This window comes from Acanthisitta chloris, unplaced genomic scaffold (genome assembly GCF_000695815.1).
Source record: "Acanthisitta chloris isolate BGI_N310 unplaced genomic scaffold, ASM69581v1 scaffold19493, whole genome shotgun sequence".
Classification (NCBI taxonomy): Eukaryota; Metazoa; Chordata; class Aves; order Passeriformes; family Acanthisittidae; genus Acanthisitta; species Acanthisitta chloris.
Window position 1 is genome coordinate 15,745 of NW_008665638.1, and position 14,854 is coordinate 30,598.

The 14,854-nt window shown below is 47.0% G+C and overlaps 1 protein-coding gene across 3 annotated transcripts in view; it reads right to left on the reverse strand.

The window, feature by feature from the left end:
* The window catches only part of CLIP1 (CAP-GLY domain containing linker protein 1), a 31,795-nt gene that overhangs the window by 14,591 nt on the left and 2,350 nt on the right, over positions 1-14,854 (reverse strand). For 2 of the 3 annotated variants that reach the window (XM_009071835.1, XM_009071834.1), the window contains exons 3-7: positions 6,840-6,964; positions 5,991-6,207; positions 3,896-4,093; positions 3,467-3,570; positions 3,109-3,169 (exon numbers count right to left, since the gene is read on the reverse strand). In XM_009071835.1, the coding sequence (XP_009070083.1) occupies positions 3,109-3,169; positions 3,467-3,570; positions 3,896-4,093; positions 5,991-6,207; positions 6,840-6,964 (705 nt within the window). Of the gene's footprint in view, positions 1-2,089; positions 2,123-3,108; positions 3,170-3,466; positions 3,571-3,895; positions 4,094-5,990; positions 6,208-6,839; positions 6,965-14,854 lie in introns of all 3 variants that reach the window. The other variant, XM_009071833.1, reaches the window with a different exon arrangement.

Here is a 14,854-nt window from a genome sequence, read left to right on the forward strand (position 1 = left end):
TTGGTCTGTGTTACTATGGAGTTAGCAGATCCACACACACTAAAATCCACAAACACTCAAAGCTGCTTCTTAGACTAGTCTACTTCTCTAAATTCCAAAGCAGATGTGGAAGATATTCAGTGTTATCTGGGGGAAAAAGCTCCACAAGAACAGAGAGAACTCCTTTGCCACCCACAGGTCTGAAAACAGAATTAAGTACTCCAAGGGAAATCAAAGGATTCTCTAAGTGGCTGCAGTTCAGTTCCCTCCCTGGCACAGTATTAGTTCTGATCCCCAGCAAAATTCTGAGACATAATCTGTTCAACAAACCAGGAATTCATCCCTCTCTTGCTCTAATTCACCAAAGGCATCTCTGAAACCCAAGAAATCCCAAACCTGATCCTCACAGGATTCTCCTCACACCTTTGGAAAATACACTACCTGAAGTTTTTCTATGCCACATCAAACCCAAACTCTGATCACTAATGTTACAGACATTACTGCTGTAGCACTGCAAGGATCAGACACACCATCACTGCTCACAGGGCTGGCTTTTCAAACCTTCTCTCTTACATACTACACAGGGAAGTAAGTTAAAATCCTACCAAAATGGAAATTAAAGGCTGAAAAGGAACAACCCAAGAGATCTTTGCTTGGCACCTTTTTCCCACTGAGAGCATGAGAGATTATCCTTTAATCAGCTCTGATTTCCAAGGGACAGGCTCCAGATTCCCTGAGGGAAAGATCACTGCCAAATCTTGAATCACTCCAATTTCTCTCTTGATCATGTAGAGAGAAACGTCTAAATGATTAAGGTTCTCCTTGAGGAAAGCACAGTGAGCTGGGAAGAGCAGAAGAAGAGAAAGAAGAGAAGATTCTGATTGCAAACCTTAACTTGGATGAAAAAGAAAAACAGGAGACAAAACCACAGAAAACAAAATCAACGAAGGACCAAAGGAAGCATCTTCCCCCTCTTCAAAGCTTTGCAGTTAGGCAAGTGATGTGGAAATGGGATGAGCCTTACTCTGCCTTGAACCTTGGAGAATTCCACTCCAGCTTCAGACTGTGTTCAGCACTGCTGGATTCTGGCTACTCCTCCACTTCAGACTAAACCTTGCTGTGAAGTTCTCCACCGATCTGCAACATTGTGCTGAAGCCACAAATGCTGATAATCTGTTCTGGGATGGGGCAAGACAACCTTCAGCCCCTGGGACACCGACCACAGAACACAGATCATGAAGCATCAGCCTAGAAACCAAGTGACCACCAATGTCTCTCCTGTAGAGAGCGAAGATGTCCATTCTCCAGGGAAAATGAGAGCAGGGAAATCGGGAGTGGAGAGAGGATTGAACCAGGAGAGCACAGACAAGAGAGGAAGGACACGTGCAGAGGTATTTCTAACACACCGTCGGCCCGAGGAGACCCAGATCTCTGCAGAAGGAACACCTAAGAAACCACAGCAGGAAACCAGTTTTAGTCTTGAGAGCTTCCTGTCCTGGCTGGGGATGCAGCAGAAGCAGCCTGGGAAAATCTGCCTCTGAAATTCCACTGTTCTCAGCTGTGGAAGCAAGAGAGCTGCTTAAGTACCTCCTAAGCCGTTTCTGTATCAAGTGATATGTATTTTTCTACATAATTCCGAGAGAAGCTACAGGAAAGTCAGACAGCTTTGCACACTAACTCTGCAGATGGTTTTCATCATCTGTCCCCTTAGCACTTCATACCAAAGAGGAAATAAATAAGGGGAGGAAGGAGCACACTGATTTTTGCCCTCAGAGAAATGGATCAGCTACTCGCACGTCACTCTGAAGAGCAGCAGGAGCTCACAGGGAGCAGACAGGGCCCTGCACCCGAGCTGAGGACACTGCTCCACTCCTCAGCAGCTCTGCCCCAGAGAGCTCCAGTGACACATCTGCCCTGTCTCCAGTTAATGGGGTTTAGTCATTACACACACTCTTCCCAGGGATGCTGGAGCTGCTCTGGAAGCAACATGCACACAGACACCAGGGCCAATGCTTCGGGACAGATCACGCCGTTAGTGGATCAGTAGAAGCATTTTCTGCACACAGTCTGTTAACAGGGGATGTCTCTGCACACTCAGGTGCCCTCTTACATGTTCTGGGTCGTCCGAAATGTGCCTCTTTCGCTATCAGTGAAATTAAAACACAAACAGACAGAAATGTTTCACCTGCAGACTCAGCACTGCCAATCCAGCACAAACAACAGCTCATTTCACTGCCTGACACACCTGAGGCTTTGGGGTGGTTTGGCATTGCTGCTGACTGGTTAAACCAACAGAAACCAAACCCTGCCTTTCTCTGTGGGCTAATTAAAGGAGCACTCTGTGCTGAGTCTAGATGGGCATCTTAACATGAATGGAAGACTAAAACAAAAGGAATGTTACATGAAATGAATTGTTTTTGTAGGGCTAACACTGACACAGAAATACTTTACAGCAACACAAGTTTGTACTTTAAGTTACTTAGATGCTCTCATGTTTCCTGACTAGACACCAGAGCAGAACAGCTAAACAGTATCTTCCATTCCAGCTTGGGGTTTGGGACACAGACAGCTGAGAGCAATCCTTCCCACAGGTTTGCTGTTGGCAGGGTGTGGGAACAAGTGCTGCAGCCCAATGCTGCAGCTAGTTAGACACTTACACCAGAAAGATAAAGCTGCACATGTGAATTGCTGTTTAGATTCCATGTGCAAAACTCTCAGGGCAAAACACTCCTCACTAATCAATCTTCCCCAAGGGAAGCTCAAGGATTACCAAAAAACTGATCAAACAGGACTAGTCTTCAATACTTATTTTCCAAGACATAAGTATTAACTCATAATTTCACAACTTCAGAATGAGCTTTTATGGGTGACTGTTTTAATACCAAGAGACAGCAGTGTCTCTGCACTAACTGAACTGCCTGCCCAGCTGCAGCATTTCAGCACAGCCTGTGCTGATGGGTGTAGCTGAATTTGGGGTGCAACCCTGCAGTGTTCAGTTAGGTTACTGCAGGACTGGGAATCACTTCCACGTGCCTGGACCAGTACTGCATTCCTTTCTCTTCCAGGGAACACTGACTGCACTGCTGGGCCCTCCCACAGATCCCACTCCCAGAGCTGGAGATATTTTACCTCTAGGTCTCCTTTGGTTATGGATTCCTCTTCCACGCGGAACTGAAGGTCTTCAACTTTCCTGTGGGGACAGCTCTTTAAAATTCAGGTGCCTTTGGAAGAAAACACTTTCAAGCTCACTTTTCAGTGGGAATCAGAACTACAGTGACCTCGTTCCCATTGTGCCAGCAAAGTGCCAGGCACAGCAAGGAGGAATCTCTCACGGGCAGCACCAGAGGGAAGGAAAGCTGCTGTCCTTACACACCACCAGATCTGCACTGTTGGAATATTTTCTCCTATTTAAAGCCACCACAGCATTTGCTCTCAATGCCAAGTTTGTTTCTAACAGAATTACACACTACAGACAGCCTGGGCTTACCTTTTCTCTTCCTCAAGCTGGTTGAGGAGCTCCACCTTCTCCCTGTCTGCAGCCTCCACCATGGCTCGCAGCTGGTCCATCTTGGCCTCCATCTCCAGCACGTGCTAGTCACCAGGGGGAGAAACAACATCTACTGAGCTGGGCAGGACACGAATTTTTGCCAAGTTATGCACCTACACCTCACAATCTGACAGTGCTGGGCTGAGGGGCAGGAACGCTGCCATGCTCCAGCTCAGCCACAATGAGTTCCATAAAGCAATCTGTTATTTCTTCCAGCCAAAGCTCCTGCAAGGAACATCTCACAGGCATGGACTACTTTACTTTTGGAGCACCACCTCGTACTCCCACATCTTTTCAACAAGGAGACACGGTTGGGAGGTTAAGCCAGTGGTGTCAAAGCCTCTGAGCAAGAAGAGCAGTAACTCTCACCCGATCGTGTCCATCGCGAACAAGGGCCAATTCCTGCTCGATCTCCCCGACGTGAGTGGTCGCTTTAGCAACTTCTGCCCTCTCCAGGTCCCTTTCTGCCAGGAGCTGCTCAATGTGCTGCTGCTTCTCCTTCAGGGCCTCCTGGAGGGCTGTGGTACCCGAAATCTTTCGTGCATACCGAGAAGATGTTTCTGTTAACTTCACAAAGGAGACAGGTTAGAAATCCTTCTGCCTCCAAGGAAAGGAAACAAGGGATAACTCCAGGCTCTACAAACATGGGGTTAGTGAAGCAAATACTTTCTGTGACCTACTGAACCTTCTCCTTTTACATTTAAATGACTTCACTTTCCAGCACTTCACTTGGTGGCACCCAGCAGGTGCAGGAGGCAGCCAGAGGTTGGCACCACCCTGGGGTGCTTAGCAGGCTCACACAAAGGCTGACTCAGCCTGTTCTAAGCACCTTTTTGCATTAAAACCAGAAAGGCAACCTTCCAGCAAGCCAAAACCTTGTGCCTCTAGTTACCAAGTCATTGTCTTGGGCCACCACCAACAGTCTGACATCTCCAAACGCTCCACAAAAAGCTCTAGGAACTCCAACCAGCAACGGGCAGCTCTGTGAGGGCAGTGAAACATCCAGGGGGAGAAGCATCTACTCTGACCTCAAAGCCACCCTGACAGCTAAAACTTGGGAGTAACAACTGGTATCTGCTTAAAATATATGTTTGCATCACTTGGAATTCAATTATTTCAGGCAAAAAAACCCTGAAAGGTTAAACTTAAAGAATACAGATAAAAATGACTCAATCAGGAGAACTGCAGGTAAAGTGAAACCAGGTTTGCCCTGACCTTGCATCATCTCACTCCAGAATGTATTGGGTTTTAACAGTTCTAGGCTTCAAACTCCACTGAATTCCAAGAGAAATCCAAAAGATTTCAGAGAAACATCAACTTCCTTCAGACTTGGAAATAAATACAAGTTGCATCAGAGAGGCTGTAAATCACCCAATCACCTGCTCTGACAGTTGCTCTCCCGACACAGGAAGAAGAAATAGCAACAGCCCTGAGCAACTGAGGAGACTCTGGGGGAGCCCAGCAATTTCCAGGGAGGTTGGAGTTTTCCTGGAAGTGAAGCATGAAGGCTGCTGTGTCAAGACTGAGTACAGAAGAAGTCTCTGAGCTATGCTGGACAACCCTTTGAACTTGGCTGGTAATCACCTGCTCACGTTGCCCGAGATAACGAGGTAGACAAAAGCTGGAATTTTAACTCCAGAAATAATGGATTACAGAAACTTTGTATTTTATGGCCTGAATCGTGTAAAGTTCCTGAGGCACAATATGAGGCAAAAGGAGCAAGTGTATGTGGGACATGTTCAGTGTGTGCCTGCAGCCTCCTGCCTGGGATCACAGCACTCCAGGGTGACTCTGCACAAACCCAATCATTTCTAGGCTTTCAATTGCCTTTACAGAGACTTTTTAAAAGTCCCTCTCCCAGAAGGTTTCTGTTTTGCTGCTGCGACCCAAGATTAGGACATTTATGTAACAGAGCAAGTGCAGGAGAATGCACAGTCAGTGTATTAGGTGGAATTAGCAGTGTTAGAGTTCACCTGAGCCACTGCACTGGGCAGCACTTCACACACTCACGGGCTTAGAACACACCTCAAAGGAAAGAAAGAGGCTTTTGGCAGCAAAGACTTGGCCACTGCTCTGCTGCACCCCCAGCTCTTCAACAGGAAAATCCTGCCACGTCTGAGCCAGTCTGAAGCTTCCTGCTTAGTACAACAGTGTGACCAAGAGAAGCTTCAGTGCACACAGATCCTCATGACAGGCAGTGAGAAGGACCAGCCCCAGGGCAGTCTGTGCACCACAAGCCTCTTTGGTTCCACACTCACTGTTAGCCTGAATTAGCTGTGTAAGTGTAAATACCAAATATTCAGCTACTCCTCAGGGCTAGCTAAGATCTCCTTCCTTCATGCATGCTTTGAATGGAAACAGCATAATTCAGTGTACATTGTGCTTGGCTCAACTGGCTGCGTAGGCAGTGCCATGTGGGCTCCTGGTTGGGAATGGGGAGCATGCAATAGAAACAGAAGCTTACTAGTCCTGTACGGCTTGGCTTGCTGCTTACTGAAGAGGCCACAGAGCTGAGGGAGCTGAGGGAAGAGGCACTCGGGCTGCGCTTCAGCGCCGTGGGAGTCGCCACCACCTTCCGCACCGTCGGCTTGGCCTTGGCTGGGGTGGTGGAAGGGAACCCAATCTTGGTGACCTTGTGCACTGGAGCAAACAAACCATACTTGGGCTGACACTGAAAATACCTTTCAAAAAGCAAAGCAGAAAACAAAGGTGTAAATGACATTGTTTTCAGATGCATTCACAGGGTTCTGGATGGAGAGTCTGAAGGGGTTAAAGGACAGAGGAGCAGCTGGTGACAATCTCATCTACAGGAGATTGCAATTCATTTTGGAAAGGCACTTTGAGAGGCTGCAGCAGCAGGATTATATCAGACTTCAGGAAGTCAGAGTAAACACTTGAGCTAGAGCTCTAGCTCCTAAAACATTCCACTCAGACCCAGTTTTACATGCAGAGCGTTCCTCTTCTGTACATTCCTCTGAGCTGCCAACAGCAAATGAGAGCTAAAAACAAGGATCAGATTTTAATTAAAGCATGGAGTTTTATACATACCTAGGTATAAATACGTGTGTGCATGCATATACACACTCCTATGTATAAAGACAGGCACAAATAAATACAGGCATAGACAGATGTGCAAAGAAATGGAAGTGCAACAAAATATGTGTGCAAAGAAACACGTGAACTCCACACACCTACACGTGTAAGCTGACTATACAGGACACATCTTTGGCTGTAAGTAAACAAAAGCCACTGCCAATTGGAAGTGGTGATCACCAGCCCTGTAATGTGAAGGTAAATGTGATGACAGACAAACCTTGTTCCAGCAACGGCTCCATCATTCTTCCCCAGAGGCTCATCCAGCTCAACTCCACACCATTCTCCCTTAGCAAAGTCAGTTTCTCCCAAGAACCGAACAACTCCAGCTTTTGTCCCACCAACCTACAGGAGTAAGACACACAGAAGCATTCAGTAAGTTTCCAAATCAAAGAGTGAAAAAGGTCTGGGTACAACCAAAAGGTTGTTGATCTCAGAGTTGTCCTCCAGCCCTGAGGATTCTGTGATGCTAACCATGCTCACAGAGCATCCAGGAACTGAGAGCTCTGTTGTGCACCAGAGCTCCAAGTGACCTCCAAGCACTCAGTCAGGGCACAGGAGCTGCCACATGCACTCGGCTCCACTCCTGGCTCATCTGCTCCCTGGACAGCTCCAGGAGCAACACGAGTCCTCAGCTGAGGAGCTACAAAATCCTAACCCACACAAACATCAGGAAAACAGGGAAGAATAATTAACTTTTTCGTCATTAGTCAAGTGACAAAGCTGACAGAGCATCTCCTGTCCACAGTTAAGGTGGCAGCTCTCTTCTCTCTCCCTAGAGCCAGTCTGGGAGGAGCTGCAGGTCACCTTTAGATCCTCCTTTAAGTGTCACTGCAGCAAATGATTACTCTCCACGGAACAAAACCACACAGAGTTTACAGTTATCATGACTCAGCCTAATATAGTAACCAGCAGAGTGTTTGGTATTTGGTGTTCTTGGCAGAGAGCACCCAAACTTCCTCTCTCTCAAACAAGCACCAGCACTGCCCTGGAGCCCAGCACTGGAGCCAGCAGGGCACAGACCCACCTCAGTGGCACAGGGTCAACACTTGTTAGAGGATTTCCTGGGAAGAACTACCCCTTCAGCTGGGACAGTAACATGTGATCACCCTCAGACATAATCTGCTTTTTCTAGAGGATAAATATCATCAACTAAGTACAAACGCAAGAATAAGATTTAACTGAGCTGTGCAAGAGGAAAACATGCACTACCAGTCCATGCTGGGATTTCCAACTTGTCCTTATTCCCTTTCTAGCAAGTTTGGGTAGGGATTTTTTGTCTGTTTGGGTTTGTCTTGTTTCATTGGTGTTTCTTTCTTTCTAGATACATTTGGAAGACACCTTTAGGTGGAGGAGGTTAGATGCTGCTTCCCACCCAACTCTGTCCTGTCTTCTGCCTGAAAACACACAGTTAAATCAAAAGAGGCTGTAAAAAAACCACACTAAAGAAATCAGACAGGAAAACGAGAACAATAGCCCAGATAAGGAGCATCCCCTCAGAGACAACAGTCAGGTCTGGGGGTGCACAGAGATTCCTCAGCTGCTTTCACTCAACCCGCGAGCCAGGCCAAGGAATTTTACTGCTGGTTACTGGAGTGTGTGTGGTGGTGATTTTTCTTAACAAACAACACAAATCGGTTACCTAAACACCCCCCCGAGCTCCCCGTGGAGGTGAGCAGGGAAGAGCTGTGTGAAGCACTGCAGTGAGAGAGGATAACTCTGTGCAAAGCCTCCCAGGGACAGGAAAAACTGCTGCAATCTGTTCCTCCACCTCACGCTGCAAATAACCCCTCGGTAAGTAATGCTGGTTCCAGGGTAGGACAGACTGAACAGAGGTGCAGAATTCCTTGGGTTTCACACCTTGGCTCTGCTCCTCTCCCACATTCAGGTAAAACATGCACAGTGTTTTGGGAGATACTGCATTCAAACCACAAACCAGGAGACACAGCCTGGTGGAAAAGCTTTGGCACTGCCCAGTGCCCACTGGAGCTGCTCCAGCCTCCCAGTGCCTGTGCATGGGACTGTGCCCCAAGGCCTGGTGGGAGTGAGGAAATGCAGGAATTCATGTCTGAGAACATATGGGGATGCACAACATGAGATCCCCAGGAGAAACAGCAATGTGACTAGTCCTGTAACCATGGTACCTGGGTTATTTTAAACCAAGAGGCAAGGAAGAATGCCAAAGAATTTGGGCTTTTTTCCCAAACCTAGTCAAGATTCTTGGAATAATCAGCCACTACGTTTCTGCTCTCTGCAAATGCTGAGATGTGTGTCCTTACCAGCAGCAGCCATGTGCTCATGGCATCAGCAAAGGTCTCTGTGTGCAGCTTCGCTCAGCTCCAAGCAAAAGCTTCTGACATTTCACCTCTCAGACAGGGCCAGCACTGCCCTACAGAGCCTGAGCCTCACACAGGGTACTCCTCTCCCTCTGCACCTGACAACACACCTGCCTGGAGAACAGAACTTACTCCCTAGTGGTACAACGGAGTATGGGAAAGGCTTTCCATGGGACAAGCTGCTGGACATATCTAGAGTTAGCAGTGCCATAAAGGGGAAGAAGAGATGATGATATGATTGAACTACACTGTTCCTACCAATATGAAAAAAGAATTGTACTTGGAGAATTATAGCTTTTATTATAGAAAATTATTAAAAGAAATCACAAGAATTATAGCAAAGGAAGGTTAAAAAAACCCCCTAAACTAGCTGCATTTCCAGCAGATCCACTCCCAGTGTTGCATGAAGGACTAAAATAATAAATCCAGTTTCTAAGAGAAACAGGGAATAAAGTTTACTAAAAGATTTCTAAAAGCTCTAAGAAAAACTGGGACATCAGTCCCAGGAGGAGAGTTTTCCATGACCTTCACTCATGCCAAGGCAGGTGAGTAAATAACAGAGGGAACTGCCAGACCTTTCCCCTCAGTGGCCACACTCTGCAGTCAGGCTGTAAGGCACAAAGCAGTGACACACCCCAGAACCAGGTGAGACTGCAGGTCAGTGTGGGGGAGATCTGCTCGGGATTCAGTGTGTCATGTCAAACACAGGAAACGTGAGCAACTTCCATTTATCCAGTTATAACTGAGCTTAGTTCATTTGCTTCAAAGCAAAATGGGTTTGTGGACCTGAAGGGTTAAAAACCTCCTGATGAAAACACAGGGGGAGGAACACAGAGCCTGTGAGAACCTTGGCAGAGCCAATTTCCAAAGATAAGGAGAAGCAGGAAACAAACAAACCAGAGTAAGTCAGGCAAAAAGGGAGATGGCCTAGAAAATGAGGATGCTATTTGAGCAGCTTGCACTGAAAAGAGGACAGGCACTGGTGTCACTTACTCAGCCTGCTGAGAGCAGTCAAAAGATCAGTAACAATGCTCTGAGCTCCTCCTGCCTCAGCAGGTACTTCTGGCCACTCCTGAAAGCACCACTTGGCCATTTCACAGCCACACAGACACCACTTCCAGCACCTTCAGCACTGAGAAAAGCAAAGCCCCATCAGGATACACACTGAGCAGGAGCAGCCAGGACCTGCCACAGCTCCCTCAGCACCATCAGCTCCCTCAGCACCATCAGCTCCCTCAGCACCATCAGCTCCCTCAGCACCATCAGCACCTTCCCTGTGCTCTCAGTCCAGCAGAACTGTTTCCAGCAGCACAAGAACTGTCTGGAATTGACTTGTTCACCCGTTCAAGACCAGAGGGAACCTCAGCTCCTCTCAGTTTTTGCCTGTCTTTTTGAGATCAGGCAGATACCAGACAGGTATTTCCTTCAGATTTCCCGTTAGAAATACCTCCATAGCACCTGACCCTGGATCAGGGTCTGACTGAACACTGCCACAACACCCACCAGGCCTCAAACTGCCCTCCCCAGATCAGATTTGTCACCCAGGATGTCTGTGAGTAACAGGACTAACCGTGCCAGTTTTCCTGGGGCATTGGATATCATGGCTGGGTGAGTTCACTAGCTAAAAACACCAGAGTGACTACTGCTGTTCCTGTGGGTGGGAACAGTACCCAGACAAGCCTTACCATGTGAGTTCTCTGAGCCTCTACCTTCTGTTGGGCTGTCCCATGGAACTTGTAAGAACTCTGAAACCTCTCCATTTCCACCCAGTTTGGTTGCAGGTGACTAGAAAGTTCATAATCAAAGCCAAAGTGGGCAAAACACTTCACGTACAGCAAGATACTCACACAGACTGTGTTACCACACAACCCTTTGCTTCCTGCAGAAAATACTTCAGCAACTAAAACTGATGTGCTATTGAGGTTCAACTCAATCAACTCATTCAGTCACAAAGGAGGCAAAAAAAATCACCACCTTACAGCAATTTCCATACTACGAAAGCCACATGTGAAATCACCACCACAAAGAAAGCAAAAGCAAAAACTAAAGTAAATAAACTGTTCTTTGGCCCATCCTGTGTTGAAATAAGGACAACATGTTCCTGGATATCATTCCCTGGGGAGGCAGCACGGAGTCCAACACACTAGAAATGAACACACTATGCTGAAGCACGTGGAGATGCCACCAACTGCTGCCTTCACACCCAGAACTGCTCAGCCAGGAGCTAAGTGAGGAGTGGCCAGAACAGAATGACTCACAGTTAGACACAACTCACACCTTGATGGGTATGATAAATAAGATTAACTTCACATCTTATTTATCTGCCCACAGGTAGGTAACAACATGTGCTGAAAAATGCTTAGCATTAAAACAGATCAGAGATTTGCACACAGAAAATCACTCAGGTGACCAAGTGCAGACAAAGCCTTTGGATACCTTGATCCTTCAGCTCAACATTCATACCTAATATTTCATCCTGTGGCAGCCACTTAGCAAGGTGATCTACGTTACACCTTCCAGGACCCAAAACTGTGTCTGAGCACACACAGGTAAATCCAAGAGTTACTCTCCTCCTTAAGATGACAAACCATGGAACACTCAGCCCCTGACTGAGAGCTAAAGGCTGTGCCACTGGAGTCACCACGGAGGGCACAGAACAGCCACATCTCTGGGCTCCCAGATCTGCCTCCTCTCCTACCCTCCCATACTGCAGCAAGAGGTTCTGCTCCCACTCTCACACCACCAGTGAGAGCTTGTTTTCCCAGGAGTTAAATATTAGCACAGATATTTCAACAGGCTAAACTCAGGAGTGCATTTTCTATTCAGTGTTACAAAAACATTCTGGAAAACAGAAATCTTCAAAGATTTCTAATAAGAAATGTCTAAAAAGGCTAGTAGAGATCTAAAAAGGAAATGGCAAAGAGCACAGGGACAAGGCAGGGTTCCTGCCACAGGGAGGGACTCCTGGAACGGGATCACTGGACAGCCTCACGTCATGTTTGTTGGGACAGGTTACAGGGCTGGAGACAAACCTGACAATCATCTGCCCCCAGCCCCTGCCAGCGCCAGAGAGCTCCAGGAGAAACAACAAAGCAAGCAGCACCTGAGTGCCAGCAGTGTAAAACAGTCAGGAGAAATGAGACATCACTTCTGCCTGGACAGTAACTCAGCAATGGCCACAGAGCTGCAGCTCAGGTCTGCAGCTCCTGTGCCATATGGACAGGGCCCACAGCTTTACAGCTCAGCCCCAGCAGCACAGACTGGGACGGGGCTGGAACTGGTTAATGAATGAAAGCACTTTAATCCCTTGAGAAGGCTCAGGCCCCTTAGCTTGATAAGATTTTTATTTATTTATTTAAGATGCAGCATCTGGTCCCTTCAGGAAAAAGCCTCCAAAGCTGCTTCAACTTTTGGCAGGGGCAGCAGTTGTCACACAAAGGTTTCTCCCCTTTCTGACCAAGCTGGGCTTGGTTGGTTAGTTCAGGGGGGTTTGCTTGCTTGTTTGTTTGTTTTTAAAATCAGCTTCTCACTGGGCTCTTAAGAAATCCTAAGTGTTTGCAATAGCAGGGCAAACAGGTTCTCTGGCTGCAACTCAACAGGAAACCAAAACTGGCTCGGCCTGAAAGTCATTTGTTTTCTCTGCAGTGGTTCTGTTATTCCTTCCCCATCTGGTGCTGAGCACAACACTTCACTGACACTTCCAGCACAGGGATTCTTATTCACACCCGGTTCAAACGCTGGAACTGGAGCCTGATTTTCAGCAGGCAAATCAGCCCAGAGGAGGTGCAGAGCCCAGCAAGGCTGGATGAGAGCAGTGAGGGGAGGGCACATTTCCACAGCAATCCCCACACATGAGATCAGAGTGCCCAGAGTTAATGTTCTCTAACAGCTAAATCACATCCAGATTCCAGAACACACATCACATGCTAAGAATGGAAATTATGGTTAGTACAGAGCTGTTCAAATTACTCTCTGCACTAATAGCTTCGCTCTGGTTTAGCTGTACTTTTTCCAGGGCAAGTTACACATCAATGCACCAAACAAAGAGCTGAGTTACATACCAGAAACCACAATTCTTTTAACCATCCACTTTATCTCCCTGTACTTTCAACATTTCCACATGTTAACATGAACTATTGATAGTTGCTGGTCAGTTACTGCAATTAAGCACACGTTGCAGAATATGGCTCAGACACTGCAGGACTTGAGATTTATCAGATTTCCAAGACAGCAAAGGACAATGCTTGAACTTAACTCCTTTGAGGAGTAAACTACAGGAATCTAAAGGATCTTTTCTTTCCCACTGAACATCCATTCTGAGGTACAACACTTGCAGCTTGTGTATTCACTTTGATTTGCTTTGACTCCTCCAGAATCTCGAGAAAGAGGAACTGCTAAGAGAACAGGACAATGTCAGTTTCTCCATGATTATTCTACTGCCCTTGAGGGCATTGATGTCTACCACAAGCCACTTTTCTGAGTTTACAACTTGATTTAATGGCCTGGAACGTGTCTTGTTCAAATGGAGGGGAAAAACCAAGAAAAATTGGAGCTGATTGTTGCAGCAAATCTGCTCCCAGTACTGCTCCACAGAGCACGACTCAGCTGACACACCACAGGCCTCGAAGCACTGTCTGGTCTGATGGCAATCAAACTGATTCTTCAACATACAAGGTCTCTGGGGAGAAGAGGTTTCTGCCCCCTGAACAGGCACTGCTGGTTTTGCTCCCCTTTACCTTCGTATCTGTCTCACAGCCTCACACCAAGGTGCTCTAAGCAATAAGGTTTTGAGAATCCACGAGAGACATCACCTTACAGCTCTGCTTGGGTTGCCAAATTTACATCTGTGCAATGCAGAACAGGAGCTGAGTTGAGACGTGAATTGCTAACTGTCAGAATGGTCTCTGGTTTCCTGACCCCCCACACGGGGCAGAGAGAAGCAGCTGTGTGACTCTTCTGGTTTCCTGACCCACCACAGGGGGCAGAGAGAAGCAGCTGTGTGACTCTGCCTTTTCCACTGGAACTGTTACCCCAAACCAGTCAGTTACCAAACAGAGAAAAGAAATTCAAAATAACTGAGCTGATCCCTTCAAGGTAACTCCTGTTAAGAATGTTTTAGAATCCAAGTCTGCAGTCCGCGGTGCTGGACAGGAGCTCAGCAGCAGAGAAACAAAGACATGGATTATTCAGCCAAGTTTAGTATTATCTGCATTAACCTGGTGATCTGAGATATTCACATCTGAATTGTTACTAGACATGGCATCAGAGTCTGGGACCTGCTGCCAATAACCCAAAGGGTTAACAGGCAGCAGAGAGAATCCTGTCCCTGTAACACCCCGAGTGCCTTGGCACAGCTACTGCAGATGCATCACCAACCCAGCCAGGAACTGCCCCAAAGCCTCAACACAATTTGATGACTCAAGAGGAAGACTTGAGGCAAACAGAAGCCTTAGAGAGGATGAAATACCAAGTTTAAACTGTCCTACTTGACAAACAGAATTTGGGACCTTATTATTACCAAACTGTGGCACTTAGGCTGTGCTGCTTCTGTAATTTGCACTAATAAGACACAACCCGAGATACCAGAGAATTCTCCCACCCCAAGTGGACAGCCCTGAAGAGCTCACAAAGCTGAGCAAAAGGCAAACAAGTGGTTAAACCCCCGGTGCTGTCTGGAAGGACAGAGCTGTAGTCTCTGACAGAAATAGCCAGGGATAAAGGGTAAATCTTTGTTTCCATTGGCACTCCAAGAAAACACATCTCAGCCCAAATCCAACCCCTGCCCTCACTTCACCTTTGCCTCCTCCTTCAACTTGGCCCTGTGTTTTAAGCTCTCTTTAAACAGGAGTCAAATTCTTCCTTAAAAATAAAATTGATTTGTCATTTAAATTAAAATATC